This window comes from Oryctolagus cuniculus, chromosome 12, assembly GCF_051225735.1.
Source record: "Oryctolagus cuniculus isolate XC-2025 breed Fujian yellow rabbit chromosome 12, ASM5122573v1, whole genome shotgun sequence".
Classification (NCBI taxonomy): domain Eukaryota; kingdom Metazoa; phylum Chordata; class Mammalia; order Lagomorpha; family Leporidae; genus Oryctolagus; species Oryctolagus cuniculus.
The window spans coordinates 64,694,142-64,719,914 of NC_142878.1; the positions used below are offsets into that span (position 1 = coordinate 64,694,142).

General features: G+C 48.4%; 1 protein-coding gene across 1 annotated transcript in view; it reads left to right on the plus strand.

Annotated features, from left to right (window-relative positions):
- RTF1 (RTF1 homolog, Paf1/RNA polymerase II complex component) overlaps positions 1–25,773 on the plus strand; it is a 53,630-nt gene that overhangs the window by 25,111 nt on the left and 2,746 nt on the right. Inside the window, exons 3-17 of the mRNA XM_002717967.6 lie at positions 5,194–5,341; positions 8,377–8,581; positions 10,583–10,697; positions 12,117–12,228; positions 17,712–17,847; positions 18,270–18,447; positions 19,904–19,986; positions 20,893–20,980; positions 21,073–21,180; positions 21,695–21,772; positions 22,336–22,457; positions 22,638–22,695; positions 23,673–23,750; positions 24,773–24,868; positions 25,568–25,679. Of these exons, the coding sequence (XP_002718013.1) occupies positions 5,194–5,341; positions 8,377–8,581; positions 10,583–10,697; positions 12,117–12,228; positions 17,712–17,847; positions 18,270–18,447; positions 19,904–19,986; positions 20,893–20,980; positions 21,073–21,180; positions 21,695–21,772; positions 22,336–22,457; positions 22,638–22,695; positions 23,673–23,750; positions 24,773–24,868; positions 25,568–25,679 (1,717 nt within the window). The remainder of the gene's footprint in view (positions 1–5,193; positions 5,342–8,376; positions 8,582–10,582; positions 10,698–12,116; positions 12,229–17,711; positions 17,848–18,269; positions 18,448–19,903; positions 19,987–20,892; positions 20,981–21,072; positions 21,181–21,694; positions 21,773–22,335; positions 22,458–22,637; positions 22,696–23,672; positions 23,751–24,772; positions 24,869–25,567; positions 25,680–25,773) is intronic.

Genomic DNA, 25,773 nt, shown 5'->3' on the forward strand with positions numbered 1-25,773 from the left:
TGGTGTTCTTGCCCCCGAAGGGTAATTTCCTCTCTGAAATTTCAAGTGTCTCACTTGCTTCCTTGCCACCAGGATGCTCCAGGTGCCGAACATCTCCATGCCATCCAGTTGCAAAGCAGCCACTCCTCACCTTGCATTCTTCCTGTCTTTGAGCTGAATGCCAAGAAGGACGGCTGCCTCCCCAAGTGCAGACCTGCTTGTCACATCCCATACCCTCTCAGAGTGCCATGGGGTTGTATAGTATGCATCATTAGATAATTGTTGCACACAGGGTGTCTGTGGCATCAGCAAGAGTCAAGCTTCTACTTTCTTCCTCCCAGCCTCTGTGGTAGATGGTCATCACCACATGTTTACATGGTGTGAGTGCCTGCCTGGTGTGGCGTGGGGCATGCGTACATGTGTGCTTAGGAAGCAGGCTCTCAGTGTGCAGAGTCCTTACTGACAATGGAGCCTTTCCCCGGGGTTTTGAGTGGCTCTCACTGGGCCTGCTGTGGATTCTGTGCTCCAAGTTCAGGTACAAACCCCCCAGGAACTCGTTTTCTCATTCTTGCCTTATATCTGGCTGTGGCTCATTTTGGGGCCCTTTACAGCAGAGCTTACGATGCCCCGGCAGTGGAGGTTTTCATATTCCCTCTGACTCAGAGCCAACAGAGTAAGGCCTTTTGCAGGGCCCTGGTGAGCAGTCTCTGGGCTAGTGGTGGGTTGAAATGATTTCTCCATCAGTTCTGCCTACTGCCAGTCTTGACCACTTCCTTGATTGATACTAGACTCCATGTTTCTAAGAGAAGAGGTACAGGGCAAATGTTTAAAATAGGTGCTTAGACCAAAAAACACTCAGGAATCTGTTCTACAGTGTAAATGGTAACGTGTTACAAATTGATCTGTTCTCCAGGAAAAGATCTTGGGGGAGATTATAGATACCCATTTGAGTCTGTTTCTATGAATTAAAGAGGAATAATAGTGATACAAAGTCCTAAATTTTAAGTGATTATTTATCTTTGGGTAGTGAATATACAGGGGGTTCTTTTTAACTTTGAAAATAACTTTTCTGAGGCCGGCACTGTGGTGCAGCAAGTTAAGCAGCCTCCTGCAGTGCTGGAATCCCATATGGGGCACCAGTTCGGGTTTTGGCTGCTGCACTTCTGATCCAGCTCCCTGCTAATATGCCTGGGAAAGCAGCAAAAGATGGCACAAGTCTTTGGGCCCCTGCACTCACATTGGCTCCTGGCTTTGGATTTCCAGCTCTGGCCGTTTGGGGAGTGAACCAACAGATGGAAGACCTCTCAAATAAATAAATAAATCTTTTAAAAATTAATTAATTAAAAAATACTGGGATCAGCATTGTGGTGTAGCTGATTAAGCCGCCACCTAGAACACATCCCATTTGGGTGCCTGTTCAAGTACTGGCTGTTCCACTTCTAATCCAACTCCCTGCTAATGCACTTGGGAAAGCAGCAGAAGCTGGCCCAAGTGCTTAGGTCCCTGCTACTACCCATGTGGGAGACCCAGAAGAAACTCCTGGCTCCTGGCTTTGGCCTGGCACAGCCCCAGCCATTGTGACCATTTGGAGAGTGAACCAGTAGATGGAAGATCTTTCTGTCTCTTCCCTCTCTCTGTAACTCTGCCTTTCAAATAAATAAAAAATAAATCTTTAAAAAAATAAAATAATTTTATAGAGTGTGAGTACACTACAAGTAGCTGTAGTCTAGCTTCTCAGTGTGTTTGTACAAAATTTGATTTTTAGAAGCCAAGTTGTTTGCATTATTATAATTCTCCTGAACCTTGAGCTGTTGGTTGTTTGCCTTGGGCAAGTCAGACCTGAGTCAGCCTCATGGGAGGTGAGGCATCTTGGTTGTATCATTTGTGCTGAAAATTGTCTGAAGAAAAAGAGATATTTCTTTCTCATGTTCAGGTTTAGCCAGGAAAACCCCTTTTAAATTGAAACATTTTTATTTTTCTTCTATTTTTATCCTTGTCTTTTTCTTCCTCCCCCACAGTGCATACACATGAGCGGCAAATGAGAGACAGTTGCTAAGCTCACGCTGTGGCAGGGTGAACCAGATAGAGGGGAGAAGAGGATGAGTGAGTCAGGTAGCTTCCTAGTGCCTCCTGAGTTGGATTCACCTGTGTGACTTCATAACTAGCTCATTTTTGCTCTCATGAACACTTTTTTTCTCCCTAGGAAGTTAGTACAGATTTTGGCTCTAGTGCATGTGAGAAACCCAAATCTGTAGGCAAAAATAGACCTAGCCGCTGTGATACACACAAGACCCTGAGAGCTCGGCCTTTGTGTGTTCACCTCTTCCTGTTCCCACTGGGTAGAGGGCCAGAGGGCCACTGTACTCTTCTTGGGAAAGGTGGGTCATACCCATTTCCATAACCAACAAATAAACATTTAGTATTATGTGCAGGCTTCTGTTATTGCTTGCAGCAAGAGCAAATGCAGGGCTGTTGCCATGGCTCAATAGGCTAATCCTCCGCCTCGGGGCGCCGGATTCTGTCCTGGTTGCCCCTCTTCCAGGCCAGCTCTCTGCTGTGGCCCGGGAGTGCAGTGGAGGATGGCCCAAGTGCTTGGGCTCTGTACCCCATGGGAGACCAGGAAAAGCACCTGGCTCCTGCCTTCGGTTCAGCGCAATGCACCAGCCGCGGCGGCCATTGGAGGGTGAACCAACGGCAAAAGGAAGACCTTTCTCTCTGTCTCTCTCTCTCACTGTCCACTCTGCCTGTCAAAAAAAAAAAAAAAAAAAAGCAAATGCAGACAATGTCAATGTTTTATCTGCCCTTTGGAAGTTTGGCCCTTTGGAAGTCTTTCCAACTGGCCTACATTTTACTTTCCTGAAATATTAAAATTTGAAATGACTGGAAACTTTGATTTTAAAAGAGAAGCACTAGGGTTTCTTTCTACGTAGTGATCTGGGTATTGAAGTGTTACAATGTAGGAAGTAAACTCATTTCTAGAGAGAGAGGTCACTAGCACATGTATTGGTTTATGTTCGTTTGTCCCTTCCGCTGAGCTCTTGAGTACAAAAATAAAGTGGTAATTGGGGTGAGTGTTGAGCCTCCAGTTAAGATGCTCGCATCCTGTATCAGTGTCTGCACTTCACTCTCCCTCCATCGCCTGTTTCCTGCCCGGGCAGATCCTGGGAGATGGTGGTGATGGCTCTAGTGGCTGAGTTCTCAGTTGCCAACTTCAACCCCAGCCTGGCCCAGCGCTGTTGTGGGCATTTGAAGAGTGAACCAGTGGATAGGAACACTCTTTGTCTGCTTGTCTCTCTAATAAATCCCTAACAATTTGTAAAATAAGTGGCAATTAAAGTAGCTAGTACTAGGTTTAAGTGAAAATGAGTATTTTCTGTTCACAATATTTTATCAGTGTAAACTAGGAGACTAGTTCTTGAGAATCGCCCGTATGGGAACTTTCTAAGATGGAGATTCTCTACAACTACCTTTTCACTGCTCCCAAAAAAGACCGAAAATAAATTACTTCTAATCTTAGTTGTTGTGAGGTAGCAGGTTCATTGTAATTCCTTTTTTTATTTTTATTATTTGAAAGGTTGAGAGCAAGAGGCAGATCTTCCCATCCACTGGCTCACTCCCCAAAATGGCCACAACGGCTAGGGCTGGTCCAGGTGGAAGCCAGGAGCCTGGAACTCTGTCCGGGTCTCCCACATGAGTAGCAGGGCCCCAACCACTTAGGCCATCTGGCCATCTTCTGCTGCATTCCCAGGCACATTAGCTGGAAGCTGGATTGGAAGCAAGAGCAGCCAGGACTCAAATCTGCTCCCTGAGAAGGGATGCCAGCTCACCTTTGGTGGCATAACTCCTTGCTGCAGGACCCTGGCCCCAGGAGGTGATTTTTTGTTTGTTTGTTTTTTGGCCTTGGGGTGTTTAACTGTACTTGCCTGCCTGTTACTTTGATATGCAAATTGAAGGTTACTTTTGTTTACACCTTTAGGGTCTTTTGTTTATGATCCAGTTTAAACATTATAGCATAGTGTCTTGAAATTTTTAAAAGAAAATGTACGCCCAAGTCCTTGATGTAGGTACACTGCCAAAAAGTGGCCCTCCCTTTCTCCCTGTGCTCTCTGCAGTTATCTGCAACTTCTTCCTTGCCTTTCTGAGACCTGCTGCAGAACTAAACTCCACGCTTTGTGAACCAAAACCCAGACATAACCAGTCCTTGCAGTTCCTGCCATCTCTGGCACAGAAACCTTAGAAGCTGCTTTCTCCTACATTTTTACTGACTCAGTTGACTTGCCCTAAAGTTGATAACTTTCCTTTCCAGTTGCAATAAAAAGTATCTTAATTAAATTTTGTTTTATGTAAACTCTTTACTATTTCTAAGGTAAATTCCAAAGCAGAAGTTATGAAGTTTTTATGTAAATTTATTTAAGAGAGAGAGTGTATGCTCCTGTGTGCTGGTTCACTTCCAGATGCCCACAATGGCCAGGGCACCGGAACCAGGAGCTGGGAACTCACTCCAGGGCTCCCATATGGGTGGCGGAACCCACTCACTTAAGCCAGTCACTGCTACCTCCCATAATAGCCGGAAGTGGGAGTCAGGAGCCAGAGACAGATCACACTTGGGCACTGCAACATGGGATGTGGACATCCTTACCAGAAGCTTTTTATTTTTTTTATTTTTTTTTATTTTTTGACAGGCAGAGTGGACAGTGAGAGAGAGAGAGACAGAGAGAAAGGTCTTCCTTTGCCGTTGGTTCACCCTCCAATGGCCGCCGCGGCCGGCGCGCTGCGGCCGGCACACCGCGCTGATCCGATGGCAGGAGCCAGGAGCCAGGTGCTTTTCCTGGTCTCCCATGGGGTGCAGGGCCCAAGCACCTGGGCCATCCTCCACTGCACTCCCTGGCCACAGCAGAGGGCTGGCCTGGAAGAGGGGCAACCGGGACAGAATCCGGTGCCCCGACCGGGACTAGAACCCGGTGTGCCGGCGCCCCTAGGCGGAGGATTAGCCTAGTGAGCTGCGGCGCCGGCCCTTACCAGAAGCTTAACTGCTAAGCCAAATGCCTACAGTCCCCGGAAGGTACGAAGCTTTAACCGAGGTGTCAAAATCCATTCTTCATATAAAGTGTATTTGTTTGGGGCTCAAAGTGATAGAGACTCTCGAATCTCCTAGCCTTTCCCAATGAAGTCCCTGTTCCTATTTCAGTTTTCCTTTTTCTTTTCTCCTTGTAGTGGACATTTGGGAGCAACAAAAATAAGAAGAAAGGAAAAACCAGAAAAATAGAGAAGAAAGGAACCATGAAGAAACAAGCCAACAAGACTGCGTCCTCCGGCAGTTCAGATAAAGACAGTTCAGCTGAGAGCTCAGCCCCAGAGGAAGGTGAGCCGAGCAGGTGTGGGGAGAACAGGTGCCCGCATAGGGCCTCCTTCACTGTTGCCGTGAGAGCAGTGGGCCTCTGCACTGGCCACGGGTCCTTCAAGAATCTAAATGAAGTGAGAAAAATGCTTGCAATGCTATACGATTGGTGCCTGTGGAACCATGAGAAAGTCCCTGTATTGTTTTTTTTTATTTTTTTTTTCTTTTTAAGATTTATTTATTTATTTGAAAGGTAGAATTGTAGAGAGAGAGAGAGAATCTTCTGTCCGCTGGTTCACTCCCAAAATGACTGCAAAAATGGCCAGAGCTGTGCTGATCCGAAGCCAGGAGATTCTTTTTTTTTTTTTTTTTTTTTTTTTTTTTTCATTTGACAGGCAGAGTTAGACAGTGAGAGAGACAGAAAGGTCCTCCCTCCGCTGGTTCACCCCCCAAAAGGCCACCACTGCCGGCATACTGCGCAGATCCGAAGCCAGGAGCCAGGCTCCCCATCCTGGTCTCCCATGTGGGTACAGGGGCCCAAGCACTTGGGCCATCCTCCAGTGCCCTTCTGGACCACAGCAGAGAGCTGGACTGGAAGAGGAGCAACCGGGATTAGAACCCAGAGCCCATATGGGATGCCGGCGTTGCAGGCGGAGGATTAACCAAGTGAGCCATGGCGCCAGCCCCCAGGAGCTTCTTCCAAGTGAGATCATTTAGGCCATCTTCTGCTGCTTTCCCAGGCACGATAAGAAGTGGAGCAGATGAGGCTCAAACCAGTGCCCATATGGGATGCTGGCACTGCAGATGGCGGCTTTACCACGGGACTGGCCTGCCCACCTCACCCCTCACCCCTCCACCCCATTAGTTTTGTCTCACTTCACCCTGAGTACCACCTTCTCCTTCACCTTTTGGCTGACTGATGGAGGAAATCCTTGACTCAAATACAAAAGTCAGTAGAAAATGTTCTTTTTCTGAAGCCAATTCCAAAATTTCTTAATAATACGAATCATAAGTGAACTTGTTCCAGGACTTGAATGATGAACTTTATATTTCCTTTAAAAAAATAATATGTACATAAAAACTGGCTTGTATGGAATAGACCAAGCCTGGTTTTAAGCATATGCCTGTGAATGTTGACTCAGATTGCAGTCCTTGTTAAATTGCTGATTTAACCTATTACTTCTGAGTATTCCCTCTTTTTCCACACTACCTTTTATCCTTTTTAGATCCTGTATCACTAGGAATTCACTTATTAGCTTAACAACTCATTAAAAACATTGTTTTTAAAATGCTGAGTAATATATGTATAAGAAATTATAGGGTCAGGAAAATCACCATTTTTAACCGTCATTGTAATAACTGATTTATAATTGATTTACTAAGAATCATCAATGATAGTTAAAACCACTGGTCAAGGGACCAGCCGCTGTTGCATAGTAGGCTAAGTCTCTGCCTTGCGGCACCAGTTTGAGACCTGACTGCTCCAGTTCTGGTCCAGCTCTCTGCTATAGCCTAGGAAAGCAGTAGAGGATGGCCCACGTATTTGTGCCCCAGCACCCAGATGGGAGACCTGGAAGAAGCTCCTGGCTCCTGGCTTTGGATCCGTGCAGCTGGCTGTTGCGGCCATTTGGGGAGTGAACCAACAGATGGAAGACCTATCTTTCCCTCTCTCTGTCTGTAACTTTGACTCTCAAATAAATAACTAAAATAAAAAAAATTTGGGTGAGACTTTGTTACGGAACAAGATGTTTATAAATAAATTTCAAAACATCTTCCTATACATATGAAACTTTAAAGGGGGAAACAGGGAGCATCACCTGAGATGCGTAATCCCAGGTAATATCCACTCGTGCTGGGCTAAACAGACATGGGGCTCCTGATGTGCTTGCTTAGGCTTCTGCCAAGAGTTCATAACCTCAGTCATTTCTGATTGAAAAAGAAATTCCGAAGAAAATTAGAGGACATTTGGTAACCGTTGCTACTTAAAATAACTAAAAATAAATACCTAAAATTCAGTTTCTCAGTTGTACTAGCCACAGTTCAGTGTCTCAGTAGCCACATGTGGTACTACCATTCAGTAGAACATATTTTCATGACTGTCTCACAGAGTTCTTGTAGACCGTTTTGTGGACTTGTAGGTACTCTTCACAGCTTCAGTAGTGTGAAAGACAAGGCTGACCCAGATGAAGGCTTCTAGAGGTACATGGTGGCCCCCAAGCTGTCTGTGATCCTAGATGGGTTCCAGCTTTAGCTAGAAAGGACAGTGTTGGAACAGTTGGTGAAATTTAATATGGACTGCATATTAGATCATGCAATTGTGTCAGTGTTTAATTTTCTAAATTTGATAATTGTGTAATTGCTTATGTAAGAGGCTGTTCTCTGTAGAAATATTTAGAGAGGAAGGATCATGATCTCTGCAACTTTCAGTTGGGTAAGAGACATAATACAAATGCATTTGCACACTATTTTCTGGATGTAGATGGAATGAGAAAATAAGTTGACCCTGTTAATCATAGGTGGATCTGAGCAAAGAAAATGTGGGAGTCAAATTATTCCTCCAACTTTGTAGGTCTACAATTTTTTTTTTTTTCCCAAAATAAAATAGGTGAGTTAAAAAGAACAAGCGAGGGGTAGCATTTAGGCTGCCGGTTAAGACACCAGTTGAGACTTCCGAATTGCACTCCACAGTGCCTGGGTTCGAGTCCCAGCTCCAGCTCCTGATTCCAGCTTCCTGCTAATGCAGACCCTGTTGCTGTCACCCACATGAGAAACCTGGATAGACTGCTGGCTCCGAGCTTCATCCAGCCCCCGCTATTGCAGGCGTTTGGGCAGTGAACCAGTGGATGGGAGCTCTCTCTGTTTCTCAATTTTTTTTTTAAAGGACAAGCTCATTTCTAGCCCAGCTTAAGTTTCCGTAGGCTATGTAAGCATTCACCTGAGGCAGAGCAGGGTGGCCCCCAGGGAGCTGGCCAGGTGCTGATGATGATCAGCGCTGGGGGCGCCTGTGGCCTTGGTCTTCTGTGGCGCGGTGTAATCTAGAGTTTGGGCCTTTGTTGCAGGTGAGGTGTCAGATTCTGACAGCAACAGCTCCTCTTCTAGTTCAGATTCAGACTCTTCCTCGGAAGATGAAGAGTTCCATGACGGCTATGGAGAGGACCTCATGGGAGATGAGGAAGACAGGGCCCGTCTGGAGCAGATGACAGAGAAAGAGAGAGAACAAGAACTGTTCAACCGCATAGAGAAGAGGGAGGTGTTGAAAAGAAGGTAAGGTTGCAGCTGCCCTGCCGGTCTGTTTATTTCTTGTCTCTCATTATGCCCTCTTGCGCTCACACCTGTCTTGTGCAGATGTTCTCTGGCTTACAGATTTTCTACTGCACAATTGAACAAAAGCCTACCCATATAGCCATTCTGTTTTCCAATTTTCAATACAGTGCGTGAGACATTCAACACTATTAAAAATAGATTTTTATTTGGTTTTGCTCTGATCATGTCTCAGGTGGCTAGGATAAGCTATGTGTGGTATATTTGTTTTATTTTTTGAAAGTCAGAGAGAATTCTTAACATTTGGTTCACTCCTCAAATGCCCACAATGGCAGGAGCTGGGTGAAGTCAAAACCAGGAGCCAGAAAATCAATTCAGGTCTCCCACATGGGTGGTAGGGATCCAAGTACTTGAACCATCACTGTTGCCTCCAGAGTGTGCATTAGCAGGAAGCTGGATTATTCAGTGCAGCTGGACTTGAACCCAGGTACTCCAAAATGGGATGTGGGCATCTCAAGCACTAAGCCAAACCCCACCCCGGAAATGTGATTGTTAACATACTGGAAAATAACTGCTGTGTTTACATTCAAGATCACATTTCTTGTTTACTCAGTGCCTTCCACTTCACTAGAACTCAATATTCATTTTTTTTTTAAAGATTTATTTTATTTATTTGAAAGACAGTTACAGAGAGGTAGAGACAGAGAGAGAGGTCTTCCATCTGCTGGTTCACTCTCCAGATGGCTGCAATGGCCGGAGCTGCGCCGATCCGAAGCCAGGAGCTTCTTTCGGGTCTCCCACATGGGTGCAGAGGCCCAAGGACTTGGGCCTTCTTCTACTGCTTTCCCAGGCCATAGCAGAGAGCTGGACTGGAAGAGGAGCAGCCGGGACTAGAAACGGCGCCCATATGGGATGCCAGTGCTTCAGCCAATGCTTTAACCCGCTACATCACAGCGCAGGCCCCAAGAACTCAATATTCATAAAGTTTTGGTCATGAGATGTTAAGTTATATGTATATGGGCCAGCACCGTGGCGCAGTAGGTTAATACTCCGCCTGCAGTGCCAGCATCCCATATGGGTACCAGTTTGAGTCCCAGCTGCTCCTCTTCCAATCCAGCTCTCTGCTATGGCCTGGGAAAGCAATAGAAGATGGCCCAAGTCCTTGGGCCCCTGCACCCACGTGGGAGGTCCGGAAGAAGCTCCTGGTTCCTGGCTTCGGATTGGCGCAGCTCTGGCCATTGCAGCCATTTGGGGAGTGAACCAACGGAAGGAAGACCTTTCTCTCTGTCTCTCCCTCTCACTGTCTGTAATTCTACCTCTGAAATAAATAAATTCTTTAAAAAAAAAAAGTTACATGTATAATGTTCGCAACAGTCCTGGGAGGTTGGTTATACCCTGTTAGAGAAATGTAAACCTACAGACAAACTAACTCCATGAAGGCAGAGATTTTGTGTTGTCTACTGCTCTATTTCTGGTTCCTGGAATGGTGGCTGACACATAGATGTGCACTAAATACTTGTGGAATAAGTGGAGGAAGAAACTTGCCCAAGGTTGTTTAACTGAGAGGTGATAGAGTGGATTTCAAACCAGGGGCCGTCTGACTCCAGCAAACACGTGGCAGTGTCACCCATGCCTCGGGTCCCTACGATTTCACCTATTCTGTAACACAGGCATCATAAGGAGCATTCTCAGAATTACAGAGATCTGTTTGTGTCTTGATAAAGATCAGCACATGGTTTGATATCTGCTGAGCAACAGGTTGTGAGGCAGTCATGAGATGGCCTTGATTTTCAGGTATGAGCCCAGCAACTACTGAGAGCACTGGGGAAAGGCGTCAGCCTCCCTTCAGTATTTAAATGTACTTACAAGGTGCAGTGGAGTTTCTCACAGAAAGCTCAGGTGTTGACGAACTCCTTTCCCCTGCTAATTTCCTTCTTATAACAGAAACTAGTCTTTCCCTCTATTTTTCATTGTTAACTTAAAAACCAAATATCTTTAAACCAGATTTGAAATCAAGAAAAAACTAAAAACAGCCAAAAAGAAAGAAAAGAAAGAAAAAAAGAAAAAACAAGAAGAGGAGCAGGAAAAGAAAAAGCTGACACAGATTCAGGAATCTCAGGTAGGACCTGAAAAAGTTCTTATTATCCGCAGAGTGAGCCTGATTTGCGAGAGAGAGTGTGTGTCTGTGTGTGTGCGTGTGTGTGAGAAAGAGTGAGAGAGGTTGGGTACTTTAAAAGTTCGTGGAAAATGCAATTAAAAGTTGAGTTTCTTTGGGTGAAACACAGTTGCAATCCATCCCTAGTTTGTTTTTTTTTTATAATACACCTTTTCCATGAACTTTCTAAAGCTCCCATATGTACATGGGTTTTAGTTTTTTTTTTTTGTTTCAATTCCTTTTTTTTTTTTTTTTTTTTTTTTTTTTTGACAGGCAGAGTGGACAGTGAGAGAGAGAGACAGAGAGAAAGGTCTTCCTTTTGCCGTTGGTTCACCCTCCAATGGCCGCCGCGCTGCGGCCGGCGCACCACGCTGATCCGATGGCAAGAGCCAGGATGGGGTGCAGGGCCCAAGCACCCAGGCCATCCTGCACTGCACTCCCTGGCCACAGCAGAGAGCTGGCCTGGTCAATTCCTTTTTTTGTTGGAATTTCTTTTTCCCACACTTTTTGAAGTCCCCTTGTATGAATCAGCTAGGTTAATTAATGCAAACCTGTATGTCACCTGCACCCTGTGGATAAACTGCTCAGGTCTGCTTCACTCGGGGTCTGCATTCAAAAAGCAGCCCTGCAGGGAACGTTGATAAACACCCTGGCCTGGAAGTCACACTGTGATGATTTCACACATGTGTCAGCCTAGACTTTGTGCAGATGTGGCTGGGGAAGATTTTCAGCTATGCACTAATTATAAAATGATCTATTGACAATATCAACAAATACTAGCTTTGATGGAGTGTGATCTTCCAGAATTTTTTCGGATAGTTTTAAATTTGCTATTTGTAGGCCGGCGCCGCGGCTCAATAGGCTAATCCTCCACCTAGCGGCACCAGCACATCGGGTTCTAGTCCCAGTTGGGGCGCTGGATTCTGTCCCGGTTGCCCCTCTTCCAGACCAGCTCTCTGCTGTGGCCCGGGAAGGCAGTGGAGGATGGCCCAAGTGCTTGGGCCCTGCACCCCATGGGAGACCAGGAGGAAGCACCTGGCTCCTGCCATAGGATCAGCGCGGTGCGCCAGCCGCAGCACGCCGGCCACGGCGGCCATTGGAGGGTGAACCAACGACAAAGGAAGACCTTTCTCTCTGTCTCTCTCTCTCTCTCACTGTCCACTCTGCCTGTTTAAAAAAAAAAAAAGAAAAATTTGCTATTTGTTAGGCAAGATGGGGGCTGACTGTCTGCTCTATCTATGACCACAAGAGGGCGCTCTCTCCCTCACACAAGCTGACGGTCTGCCATCAGGGTGGATTGACAGGGAATGCATGGATTGTCCGGGTGGAGAATCTGACCATCAGCTGTTGGTAATAAAGTCCTGCCCTTACTTCCTTTGCCAGGTAACATCCCACAACAAGGAACGGCGTTCCAAACGGGATGAGAAACTAGACAAGAAATCTCAAGCCATGGAGGAGCTGAAAGCCGAGCGGGAAAAACGGAAGAACAGAACAGGTAGGTGGTGAAGAAGTAATGTTTACTTTGTGTCTTTGATCATATTAGTTGACTTCCTACTACCCATTTTTATTTTCCCCTTTATCATCAACCATTCCAGACATACACTGAGATAGTCTAATAATCCTCCGTGAACCCACCGTCCAGTCTCCGCAGTCAGCTCCAGGCCACTGTTGTTAGATCTGTGTTCTTCTGTAACATCAGATTGTTTTGAAGTTAATCTTTGCATCATTTTGTTTCAGCTATCAATATTTTAGTACGTGTCTGTAAAGACAGCACAGGGCAGGGGTTTGGCACTGTGTTTGAGACGCTGCCTGGGATGCCTGTGTGTCACATTGCAGACCCTGGGTCTGAGTCCTGGTATACCCTGATGCCAGCTTCTGGGTAATGTACAGCCTGGGAGATAACAGGTGATGGCCTAGGTACTTAGGTCTCTACACCCATATGGGAGACCCATCTGGAGTTCCAGGCTCCTGACTTTGGCCTGGCCCAACCCTAGCTGTTGTGGGCTAGTAAACCAGTGGATGGAAGATATTTTCTCTCTCTCTCTCTCCCTCTGTGTGTGTATCTCTCTCTTTCTGCCTTTCAAGTAAATAAAAAAAAAAAAAGTAAATAAAGAAAACTTTCTTTCTGGGGGGTTTCCCACAAGGGTGACAGGGACCCAAGTACTGGACCATTATCCACTGCTTCCCATGCACATTAGCAGGAAGCTAGATCAGAAGTGAAGTCATCAGGACTTAAACTGCCACTCCAATATGAGCTGTGGGTATCCTAAGGAGCAACTTAACCTGCTGCACCAAAGGCCTGCCCAATAATAAAACAGGCACGCGGCGCCTGGTGGTGGCTTTGCGCGGCTTCGCCTCGCTGCTCTCCCCGCCTCCACCCCGGCTCGCACCTGAGCGCGCTGACGCCGAGCCCCGATCCCTAGGATGCAGCCCCCCCCACTCCCCAGCCAACCAGCATCAATCCCTGCGTGCACCCCGCGGCTGGCACCGCCTATCCGGGCCCTGAATGGAGCTGCTCCCCTTCCGGGGATGCGGCCACCCCGGCTCCCCGGGGCCCTGCACAGGGTGGGGCCGGGCCCTCCTTGCTGGGAGGGCGACCCGCGCCGCAGCTCCCTGGCTGACCTCCCTGTCCCAGCCCCCACCCCGCCGGGACATCCGCAGCCCCTGTGTCTGAGGTCTGGGCCTCGGAACCTTGGCTTTTTTGTGGTGTTCTCTCTCTCTCTCTTTTCTTTTTAAGAAGCCGGCAGCCGCCGTCTTCAGAACGGGTTTTGTACTCTCGGGGCAACTTAGAGTGTCTGCCTCGCTGCGCCTCCTGACCCCACTGGCCGTGCAGCGAATTAACCTCGGGCCTCTGCGGACGGCGCCGCCGAGCGCAGCCCGTTTATTTAATAAAAATGTTATGGTGAAGAGAAAAAAAAAAAAAAGATTTATTTATTTTATTTGAAAGTCGGAGTTATACAGAGAGAAGGAGAGGAAGAGAGAAAGAGGTCTTCCATCTACTGGTTCACTCCCCAGTTGGCCACAATGGTAGGAGCTGTGCCGATTCGAAGCCAGGAGCCAGGAACTTCTTCCAGGTCTCCCACGTTGGTGCAGGGGCCCAAGAACTTGGGCCATCTTCTACTGCTTTCCCAGGCCATAGGAGAGAGCTGGATTGGAAGTGGAGCAGCTGGGACTCAAACCGGGCTACCAGCACTGTAGGCGGTGGCTTTACCTGTTATGCCACAGCTCCAACCCCAAAATAAAACTTTTTATAAGATCAGTGAAAATAAGAAGAGCTCTTGTTTTAAACCCAGCTGATACCATATTCACACCTAAATAATAGCAACAGTGAATCCCGTAGTATCAGATACCTAGTCAGTGTGCAAATGCCTCTATTTTTCTTAAAATTTGAAACATAACCATTTGTTCAGCTCAGGCTCTTCAGTAAGTGCACACGGGATTGTTAGTGTGTCCCCTGGGTCACTTAAGCTGCAGTGGCCCTCCCCACCTTGTCCTGCAGCGCACGTGCTACAGGAGCCGAGTCGTCTCTCTTGCAGTTTCTCACCAATACTGGCGCATCCCTTTGGTGTTGACTGTGTCCCTCTAGTCCCTTGAATGGATTGTAAATTGGTAGTTAAAGCCAGAGCAGTGGTCAGATTGGGTTTGTTTTGTTTGTTGCTTGTTTTGTGGGGGAAGGACACTTTCTAGGTATTGGTGTATGTCTTTCCATCAGGAGATATGCAACATCTGATTGGCACATCGTTTTGTGGAGTTGCCAGCTCTGTCGGTGATCTTGTGCCACAGTGACCCCTGTTCCCACTGCTGCACCTGCAGTTCAGGCTGGGGTCGCCTAATTGTAAGCGGCAGGTTAAGGGCAGGGCTGTTCTCCCTGTCCCTCTTCCTGCTTCCTGTGGTGATGGCAGAAGTGGCACTGAGACCAGCAGACACACACAGTGCCTTTTAAGGCCTAGATTTGGAACTGGCAGTGTCACCGTGGGGTCAGCAGGAACTTACCGACTACATGGCCAAAGCCTTGGGTGCCTGGAGGGCTTAGGGATGGGGGACAGTGGCGTGGTCTGAGCACTTAATTCACCAGGAGTGACACAGTGGTGCTTTTCTAATTCTGTCTCTCTCTCTCTTATCCAGTCTGCTTCTAAAGACACCCTTCTCAGCAGCTATTTAGTTATCCTCAGATACACTTTGAATAGGAGAGGCAGGTAAAATGCTTGTTTTATTTTCCTCTTAATTGACCAGTTTTCAAAAGAGTCTGTAGCTCCTTAGGAACTGCCAGAGACCATCACCAAGGTTCGTTGGTTTCAGGTATCTGAATCGTGGGTTGACTGCTGCAGCTGTTGCACTTCCCTTTTCTACAGACCCCAGTCCTTCATCGTTGCCTTGCTCTCCAGACATGCTATCAACCATTTCTCTAAGGAGCTCTGGTTGCTTTTTCATTAGAAAAGTTAGCTTTTACCACAATGAAAGTTGGCCGTAAATTTGATACCACAGTTTACAACCCTGGAGTGCTCATGGTATTGGGTTGGCTACTGTTTCTAAGCCTTTTTAGTGTTTAGAACTAAGAATGATTTTTTTAACTTTTAAAATTATTTATGTACTTCAGAGGACCAGAGACACAGACAAAGAGAGCTCCTGTTACTAGTTTATTCCCCTGGTGCTCATAACAGCTGGGACTGGAGCCGTGCTGGGATTTGGAACTCAATCCTAGTCTCTCATTTGGGTGGCAGGGAACCCATTACTTGAGGCATCACTGCTGCCTCCCAGAGTTAGCAAAAAGCTGGAGTGAAGACCTGGAGTTGGGCATTGGACCCCGGTTCTCTGGTGTGGGACACCAGCATCTTCACTGTGAGGCCAGATACCCAGTGCTGTTACTTGTCTTGATGATGGTCATCCGAATGGCTGGGCCATGGCATCTCATGGTCTCATGGTTTGATTTGCATTTTCCTAATGATTAGTGATGTTGAGCATCTTTTTATGTGTTTATTGGCCATTTCTGTATCTTGGAAGAAATGTCTGATCAAGTCCTTTGCCCATTTTTCGGGCTGGTTGTTGAGTTGCAGGAATTCTTGATATAGTCTGCATATTAATCTCTTACCAGATCTATGACTTGCAAATATTTTCCCATCTCAGGTTGGCTTTTCACTCTGTTGATAGTGTCCTCTGACACACATTAAGGAACTACGCTCTGAGGCCGGCGCCGCGGCTCAATAGGCTAATCCTCCACCTAGCAGCGCCGGCACACCGGGTTCTAGTCCCGGTCGGGGTGCCAGATTCTTTCCCGGTTGCCCCTCTTCCAGGCCAGCTCTCTGCTGTGGCCCAGGAAGGCAGTGGAGGATGGCCCAAGTGCTTAGGCCCTGCACCCACATGGGAGACCAGGAGAAGCACTTGGCTCCTGCCTTCGGATCAGCACAGTGCGCTGGCCACAGCGCGCCAGCCATGGCGGCCATTGGAGAGTGAACCAATGGCAAAAGGAAGACCTTTCTCTCTGTCTCTCTCTCTCACTGTCCACTCTGCCTGTCAAAAAAAAAAGAGAGAGAGAGAAAAGAAAAAGAAAGAAAGAAAAGAAAGGAACTATACTCTATGTGTTTTTTCTTTTGTTGCCTGTGCTTTTAGTGTCATTCAAGAACTCATTGCCAAGTACAATGTCGTGAAGCTTCCTAAGAATTTTATAATTTAGCTCTCAAATGTAGGGCTTTGAGTTACCTTCTGTATGTGGTGTAAGGTAAAGACCTACCTTCATTTTTTCCATATGGATAGCCAATAGCCAGTTTTCCCAGCACCATTTGTCGAACACTGTTGCTTGCCCATGAATGGTGTGCACCCTTGCCAGAAAATCAGTTGACCATATTGCAAGGTCCTTAAAGTGACATTGTACTTATTTATTTGAAAGAGGAGGTGAAGAGAGAGAGAGAGAGAGATCTGCCATCTGCTGGTTCACTCCCCAAATGGCTATAGGGCTCTGTTCTCTTCCTTTATATTTGTCTTTTAAGTGACATTGTATTTATTTATTTATTTATTTATTTGAAAGATGAAATGACAGAGAGATAGATCTACCATCTATTGGTTCACTCCCCAAATGGCCATAACAGCCAAGGCTAGGCCAGGCCAAAGCCAGAAATCAGGAGCTCCATCTGGGTCTTCCACGTGAGTGGCAGGACCCATGTACTTGGTGTCTTCTCCTGCCTCTCATGTGCATTAGCAGAGAGTGGAATCGGAAGCACACGGGGTAGCAGTCCAGTATGGAACATGGAAACTCAAGCAGCAGCTTCACCCACTGTGACACAAGCTGGTTAAAAGTCACTTACTTGCAGGGCTGGCAGTGTGGCACAGTGAGTTAAACCCCACCTGTGATGCATTAGCAGGGAGCTGGGTTGGCAACAGAGCAGGCAGGACTGCAGCAGGTGTCCGAATGGGACGCCAGCATTGCAGGTGACGGCTTACCTCGCTGCACTGCAGCAGCGGCCCCGCCCGTCAGCCTCCATGTGGAGCAGCAGCAGGTTTCTGTCGGTACAGTGTCCCTGGAGCACAGCACCACCCATTTGTGTATATGTTGTCTGCTTTCTAGCCAGAGCTGGGAGGTTGAGCAGTTAAGACAGTGACCACTTTATCTCAACCTTTAGCACATTTTTTCTGGCTGAAGATGCGATGGCTGTCCTTCTTATAGCTGTGTAGCAGTCCGTTGGGTGGACCTACTGTAAGTGATTCAGCCACTTTCCTGTTTGTGGATACTTCAGTTGTTTTCACTTCTGCTAGTACAAATAATGCCACAAAATCAAAACACAGCTTTCTCAAAACCTCTCAGAAGATAGGAGCTTTTCCTCTGGGTGAATTCCCTCCTAAAAACAGCCCAGTTGTCACTGGGCAGTCCAGAGAAGACAGAGCTGTTCATTTGAGTCTTCTACCACGTTCCGGGTCTTCTTCAGGGATGAAAGATGGTTCCATTCTTGTTGAGAACCTGGGTAAACATTGTCCCTTTCTTTCCAGCTGAGCTCCTCGCCAAAAAACAGCCATTAAAGACGAGCGAGGTCTACTCTGATGATGAGGAGGAGGAAGAGGATGACAAGTCCAGTGAGAAGTCAGACCGCTCGTCCCGAACGTCTTCATCTGATGAGGAAGAGGAGTAAGCTGCGTACATTTTGGTCCAGTGGGCTGGATGGGCGGGTTCAGCCGTGAACTCCAGCTTGCTTAGCGCCCTCAGTTGCTGAGCCGAGCTTCCCAGGATGCCCGCCGTTGGTTTTGTAGGCCTCCTGCATCCTGGGCCTGGCAGGTGGCCACCGACCGCCCGTCACTTCATGTTGGCCTGGAGCTTCCGTAGGCGTTACTGCTCTGGTCAGCTGTCTGGGATGGCTGCCTCATTCTAGATAACTCGCACGACTGGTTGGGAATGGATTTGCTGTGGTTCTTCCCTAGGGCTTCATTCATTCCTCCTCCAAGGTGAACCGTAGCTACTTTAGTTGAAGCTCTGAGCTGCTGGTGCTGTCCATCTGTCTCGTTCTGTTTTTATCATGAACACTTTGCCCACCACCCCTTTGTTCCTCGCAGGAAAGAAGAAATCCCTCCAAAATCACAGCCAGTCTCCTTACCCGAGGAGTTGAATCGGGTTCGGTTATCACGGCATAAGCTGGAGCGTTGGTGTCACATGCCCTTCTTTGCTAAGACTGTCACGGGGTGTTTTGTACGGATTGGCATTGGAAACCACAACAGCAAGCCAGTGTACCGGGTTGGTATTTCTTTATGGCACAATGGACCATGTCTTCTCAGCTGGGGCAGGAGCTGCTGAACAAACCTGTCACTCTTCTTCCATCATTGTCTAGAAAACAGGCCACAGGGGCGCTGCCTGAGAACAGGGAGCAGTGCTGGCACTGGTGGCTTGCGCCCCCTATCTGTGAAAGGGAGAAGGGAGACCTGGTGAAGTATGTGTGGGCAGTTAGGCAACATGCATTTGAACAATAAGTGAGTGAGAAATTTCCCTGTGATGTGCAGTGACTCCGAGTGCGGGGAGTTATATCGAGGTTAACAACTACAGAAATACACAAAAAGCAACAGCCTAATGCACTGCTGTGATCTAACTAAACATGGCTATTTTTTTTGTTTTTGTTTTTGTTTTTTTTTTTTTTTGCTTTTTAAAAAAATATTTTGTATTTTGTATTTGTTTTGTTTCAGTCTATCTGTTTTTTGTTTTGTTTAAAAATTTATTTATTTGGTTCACTCCCCTAAATGACAACGGACAGGGCTGGGCCAGGTGGAAGCCAGGAGCCCAGAGCTTCTCCCAGGTCTCCTATGTGGTTGGCAGGAGCCCAAGCACTTGGACCATCTTCTACTGCTTTCCCAGGCCATTAGCAGGAGGGAGCTGGATCTGAAGTGGAGTAGGGACCAGCACTGTGGTGTAGTAGATAAAGCTACCACCTGCAGTGCCAGCATCCCAATATGGGCGCTGGTTGGAGTCCTGGCTGCTCCACTTTCTGATTCAGCTCTTTGCTATGGCCTAGGAAAGCAGTAGACTATGGGCCAAGGGTCCCCACACCCAGGTAGGAGACCTGGAAGAAGCTCCAAGCTCCTGGCTTCGGATTGGCCCAGCCCTGGCCATTGCAGCCATTGGGGGAGTGAACCAATGGATGGAAGACCTCTCTTTCTCTCTCCCTCTCCTTCCCTCCTCTCCCCCCCACTGCCTCTGCCTCTGCCTCCCTATAACTCTGCCCTTCAAATAAATAAATAAATCTTTAAAAAAAAAAAAAAGAAGAAGAAGAAGAAACGGAGCAGCCAGGGCAAGAACCGGCACCCATATGGAGTGCTGGTGTCATAGGCAGCAGCTTTATCTGCTAACGCCACAGTGGCAGCTCCTGGGTTGTCTGCTTTTAATGAGTGTGAGGGCAACATCCCAGCAAGCTGGGTGGCACACACTGGCCTCCATGGTCTTCACGTTTGGTTGAGCAGAGTTCACCCCTGAAATCCTGAGTGCTCCTCCCGTAAGGTGTAGTTAGTGGAAGGGAAAGCAGCTGTGTCCTCTGAATCCTAAACCTGAAAGGTGCCCAGAACCCCTGGCAGCCCTGCATGCTTCTGGGCACAAGGTTGTTCATCCGGGCTCAGACAGGTGCACAACAATGACCAAAGGAAGAATGGTAGGGAAGGTGCTGGGAGAATTGGTCTGTAATGGGTCTCTCTGTCCTGTCACTTAGGTCGCTGAGATCACGGGTGTCGTGGAAACTGCCAAAGTTTACCAGTTGGGTGGCACCAGAACAAACAAAGGGCTACAACTCCGGTAAGAGGCCCCTCGGGGACAGCCTGGGCCCCCGCTTTTGGCACGCACTGCCTGCAGGGCCGCCCCCCTCTCCCGGCTCCCTGTCCTGTGTAGAGTCCTCTCTCGGAGGTGTCTGGTGTCCTGTCCTTGCCTGTGGGGAAAGTAGGACATTCTCTCCCCCAGGGAAGTCAAGTGCGTGAAGTGGTAGGACACACAAGCGGGGCGTCCGCAGTCAGCGTGGTCGCGAGGCTTGCTTCCAGTCCTAGCCCTGTCACTCTAAAACTTCATCCTTGACCTGTTGGGTCATGGCTCTTCTTTTTTCTTTCCTTTTTTTTTTTTTTTTTTTTTTTTTTTTAAGTTCGTTCTTTCTTTCTTTGAAAGTCACCAAGAGAGAGTGGGAGAGATTTGGTCTCCCTGCTCTCTTCATCCCCATCTACCCTGGTCTGTTTAATGGGAGCCAGTCCCCGGTGGGGGTGGTCATGGCCAGCAGAGTTCCTAGGAGCATGGCACTGAGTCGCTGACCTTTGCCCCCACAGTGGTGGGAAGAACAGCATCTTCCTGTCTAGGGTGTAGTTTGCCTGTCATTCAGAGCCCTGCCTAATGCTGTCTGTTCCTGATGCTGGTGGGCCTGGATGGAGTTTATTGTAAGTTGACTTCCAAAGCGCTGCCTGGTCCATTTGGTTCCAACAGCAGCTGTGTGGTTCTCCATCCTGGTGGTGGCCCATTGCTACAGTTTTGATTTCACTGCCTGTTTCTCACTCTCAGAGATTCTGACCCAGTTGACCTAGGGTGGTGCTTGAGCATTAGAACATTTACAGATCTTCCTAGATGATTCCCAGGGGCTTGGGAAGCACAGAAAGAGGGTAGCGCAGGATCCGGTCAGGTTGCCTTGCTCATCCTCAGAGATGCTGACTCTCTCTTACGTAGGCATGGCAATGACCAACGAGTATTCCGCCTGGAGTTTGTCTCAAACCAAGAATTCACTGAAAGCGAATTCATGAAATGGAAGGAGGCGGTGAGTGGCTGGCGGTGACGAGCAGGTGTTCACGAGCCCTGGGGGCTTCTCCACAGCCCCTTGCTGATAACCATTTACTGCATTTTCTCCAGATGTTCTCTGCCGGCATGCAGTTGCCCACGCTAGATGAGATCAATAAAAAGGAATTATCTATTAAAGAAGCTCTTAATTATAAATTCAACGATCAGGACATTGAAGAGGTGAGAAACCTGGTCTCCCAGGGCCCGGGTTGATCCGGAACCTGTGTTCGGAAAAGAACGTGGTTTCCTTCTGCCCGTGTATCTTGGTATTTTTAGCTATGCATGAAGATGGGGGAGCACAGACGCTGTTGCCGGATTTCCTAGACTCCATCAGCTTTTCTCAGCGCGTTCTGTCTGCAGATGAGACCGCCTCAGCTCACGTGTCTTCCGGGTTCCGGGATCTATGCTCTGTTAGGCTTGGTCCGACAGTTCTGATCTGTTCTCCTGGCCGCTGGCTAGCCTTGCAGCGCCTGGCCCTCGGGCACACGCTCCCTCACGCTGCCCAGAGCAGCTGGGGGCCCCTGGCAGCAGCGTTCTGGCCCTCGGAGTGAGCACGCTCCCTCCCCGTGGGGTGCGGCACTGCTGTAGGAAGAGCAGCCCCTCCGCCAGCTGGTGGCCTCCGCAAGGGGCTCACTTAGCCGTGGGCAGAGTGCTTTAACAATTCCTCACCGTGGGTGTCTCCTCTCTGGCACAGATTGTTAAAGAGAAAGAAAGGTTCAGAAAAGCCCCACCCAACTATGCTATGAAGAAGACGCAGCTGCTAAAGGAAAAGGTGAGGACCTGTGCTCAAGCCCCTGTCCCCGTCCCGTGAGGGGTGTGGAAGGCCCACTTCTCCCCTGCCAGTCGCCGGTGGCAGGATTGGCAGGGAGCTCTGGGCTCGGGCGTTCTCGGCCCTTCTCCTGTGTGTGCGTGGAAAGGGCCCCTTTTTGTCCCATCCACCTTTCTTTGTAGTTACATTAGCGCCACGTGGAATAAGGCAGACCCCAGGCCAGAATCCAGCACTGGGTCTGAGCCAACCAAAGGGATTGTGTGGCGCCACCATGGCAAATGCTTTTCCATTCTCATACCAGGAGGACAGGGCAAGCCTTGTGATGGGGCTTCAGCCATCTGGGGTCTAGGTTCTAAGGCTAAAGTTGGATATCACTGCACCGGGGGAAGTATTACGACTGTAATGAAAACCATACGTCGTATTTGTAAAGTGCTGCTTCTGTTCTTTCACATTTCCTGTCATTGGTTGATTGCATGAGACTATCTTGTCTGTGCTAGAAGTCAGGGGCTGCTTCCTAGAGAGAGATGGTCATCGCCAAGAGCTGACGCATCTCTCTGTCTCTGCAGGCCATGGCCGAGGACTTGGGGGACCAGGACAAGGCCAAACAAATCCAGGACCAGCTGAACGAGCTGGAGGAGCGAGCAGAGGCCTTGGACCGCCAGCGGACCAAGAACATCTCTGCTATCAGGTATGTAACAGCCTGCTCGGGTTGGGTCCCGGTCCGTGGCCCCCAGGTCTCGGGTAGAATTGTCCGGCAAGCCTGCGGCCGTGTGCACATTGTGCTGCCCCTGCTCCGCAGATCCCGGGACCAGGGCTCAGCGCTCCTTTTCTCCTCTACTGCCCGCTGACTCATCCTCTTCCCCCACAGCTACATCAACCAGCGCAACCGGGAGTGGAACATTGTGGAGTCTGAGAAGGCCCTGGTGGTAAGTACGATCCCTTTATCTGCATCACAGAAAAAAAATTCTAATAGGCCAGTAGGAACTCTGTACATCTTGCCATATATGCCTTAGCATATATAACCTCTGTATGCATATGTACACACATGTACTTTCTTTCTTTCTGTAAATATCTGTCTATTTGAAAAACAGAGGCAGAGATCTTCTATCTGCTGGTTCATTTCCTAAATGCCCACACAGCTGAGGTAGGGAGCCTGGAACTCTATCTGGGTCTCCCATGTGGGTGCAGGGACCCACGTACTTGGGCCATCACCTGCTGCCTCCCAGGGTGTGCATTAGCAGGGAGCCAGATTGATTGGAAGCCAAGCTGGGACTTCAGCGCAGGCACTGTGATGTAGGGGGTGGGGTCCCAAGACATTTCCTGACTACTATGCCACCACTGCCACCACTCCGAGTCTCTTAATTTATAATGAAAAGTCTTCTCTCCTGTCTTGCTCCTTCTCACCCTTAAATTCTACTCCACACGTATTATTTTTATCAATCTCTGGCTTTTGGTTGTTGCTTTGCTAATCCTTGAAGGGAAAAAGGTGATAGAGACTGATGTTGTGGCTCAGCGGATTAAGCTACCACCAGCATCCCATGTGGAGAGCTGCTCCTCTTCCAATCCAGGTCCCTGCTATGGTCTGGGAAAGCAGTAGATGGCCCAAGTGTTTGGGCCCCTGCACCCACGTGGGAGACCGGGAAGAAGTTCCTGCCTCCTGGCTTCAGACTGGCCTAGCTCCAGCCATTGTGGCCATTTGGGGAAGTGAACAAGTGGATGAAGATCTCTTTGTCTCTCCCTGTCTCACCCTTTCTCTGTCACTGTGCCTTTCAAATAAATGAAAAGATGAGAAACAGCTTTCGATTGTTTCCAGTTCCTTGCAAAGACTTATTTGTATGCAGGCCCACGGTGGGTGGGAGGAGGAGAAGCAGATGCAGTTCCGTAACGCTGCTCTCTGTCACAGGCTGAAAGTCACAACATGAAAAACCAGCAGATGGACCCCTTCACCAGGCGGCAGTGCAAACCTACCATCGTCTCCAACGTGAGTACCGAAGGAGGACATGCGGAGTTGGGACCTAGATTCTAGGACAGAAAGTGAATTCCATTAGGAAATTAATAAAGAAGTTAAAAATAATGTTTTCTTAGCTGGGATTTGCTCTCCTCAAGCTCTTGGGTCTGGACACTTCCTTTTTTATCTTGCTATAGGGCATATAGGCAGTGCAGGCCTGGCATGGATCTGTAAAAGCCTAGGGATTAACCCCTTGTGCTGAGGTCGGGTGAGAGTGCAGACATTAGCTCAGCCTGCGAATCCCTTCAAAATGCTTGGGACCAGGAATGCTTCAGATTTTTTCAGATTCAGAAGATATGCAAATTGACATAGACTTCATGGCAATGAGACCCAAGTCTAAACAGAAGATTCATTTATCTTTCATAGTATACCTAACACATAGCCTGAAGGTAATCCTGTACAGTAGTTTCAGTATGCCTGTGTATACCTGTGACCCATGACATCAGGTCAGGTGTAGCATTTTCCACCTGTGGCATTATAGGAATGGCACTTGGCCTCATGGTTGGGATGCCTACATCCCATATCAGGGTCCGGGTTCAAGTCCCAACTGCATTCCCAATCCCAGCTTCTTTCTGGTGTGCACGTCAGGGTCAGAAGTGATGACTGAAGTAGACGGGTGTCTGCCACCCACTCAGGAGACCTGGGTTAAGTTCCGGCTCCCATCTGGGGAGCAAGACTGGTGGATATGAGCATCCCCCATCCCACCCTCTGTGTCACTCTGCTTTTCAAATAGATGAAAGTGAAGGAACTATTTTTTTTAAATAGCTTACTGGATGCCCAGTGTAATGTGTCACTTAGCTAGGATCTGGCTGAACTGGGCTTTTTCTTTAAAGCTCTTAATTGCCTTTTTTTTGCTGGCTTGAGGAGAGCCCCACTGAGCTGCTTTTGGGCCCACTGTGGTGCTTATGATGTTAGTGGTGGTAGACGGAAAAAACCTGGCAGTAGGATTCTGTGAGAGATGAACACTCTCTAAAATTGCTTATTTCCTTTCTCAGTCCAGAGACCCGGCTGTTCAAGCTGCCATCTTGGCCCAGCTGAATGCAAAATATGGTTCTGGAGTGTTACCCGATGCCCCAAAGGAAATGACCAAGGCAAGTGCAGCCCCCGCCGTGGCTGCTGAGCAGGCCACACTGCCCACCGGGACCCCCAGCAAGCACCTTGCCTGGTTTGATTTTCCTACCTGGAGAAACAGGGCGCCCCACCCCCGCAGTCCTTTCTTCATCCCCATTATTTACAAATGTGGTCAGACAGCCTGAATTCTAAGCCCAACACCCCCATATACTAGGGTCTTGACTGTCTTTAGGAAACTGACTTCCAGACCATATGCAAAATGAGGGGAATGCTGTGTAACCTGCCCCGAAGGGTAGTTAGGAAGAGCAGACGACAGGACACGTCAGGCAGCTGTAGAAGTAAAAAGCTCTTGGACAGTTAACTTGGTAAATCAAGAGGAGCCGCCTGTTTAGCTGCAGTTTTCTGCCAAAGCAAACCCCTGCTGTTCCAGGAATTCTCATAATCTGGGTTTAGCTGAGGCCTGTGGTCTTAAACCCGCCCTTTCTACTACAGACCCTCCTAGCCCTGAGCCTTCCCTCTCTGTGCTTTGAAGCACAAAAGGCTTCAGAGAAGAAAGCTGGGAGTCCGTGGCCTCTCCCGTCCTCCCCGGAGAGCCGGAACCGGAAGTCAGCCTTAGCGGGAGAACGGAATGAGCTGGAGCCCCGGCAGTGGAGGCTCCTGCTGCCTGAGAGCCGCGTGTGCGGGCGCTTTTACTCTTGGCTTTCCTCCTCCCGTCGCAGGGCCAGGGGAAGGACAAGGATCTGAATTCTAAATCAGCCAGCGACCTCTCTGAAGATCTCTTCAAAGTACATGATTTTGATGTGAAGATTGATTTGCAGGTTCCCAGCTCAGGTACGTGAGGATGGGGGCAGAGATGGCGCCACGGTGCCCTTGGCCAGCAAGGGGGCCTGATGTTAGTGAGGAGCGGGGGTGTCAGCTCCTCAGT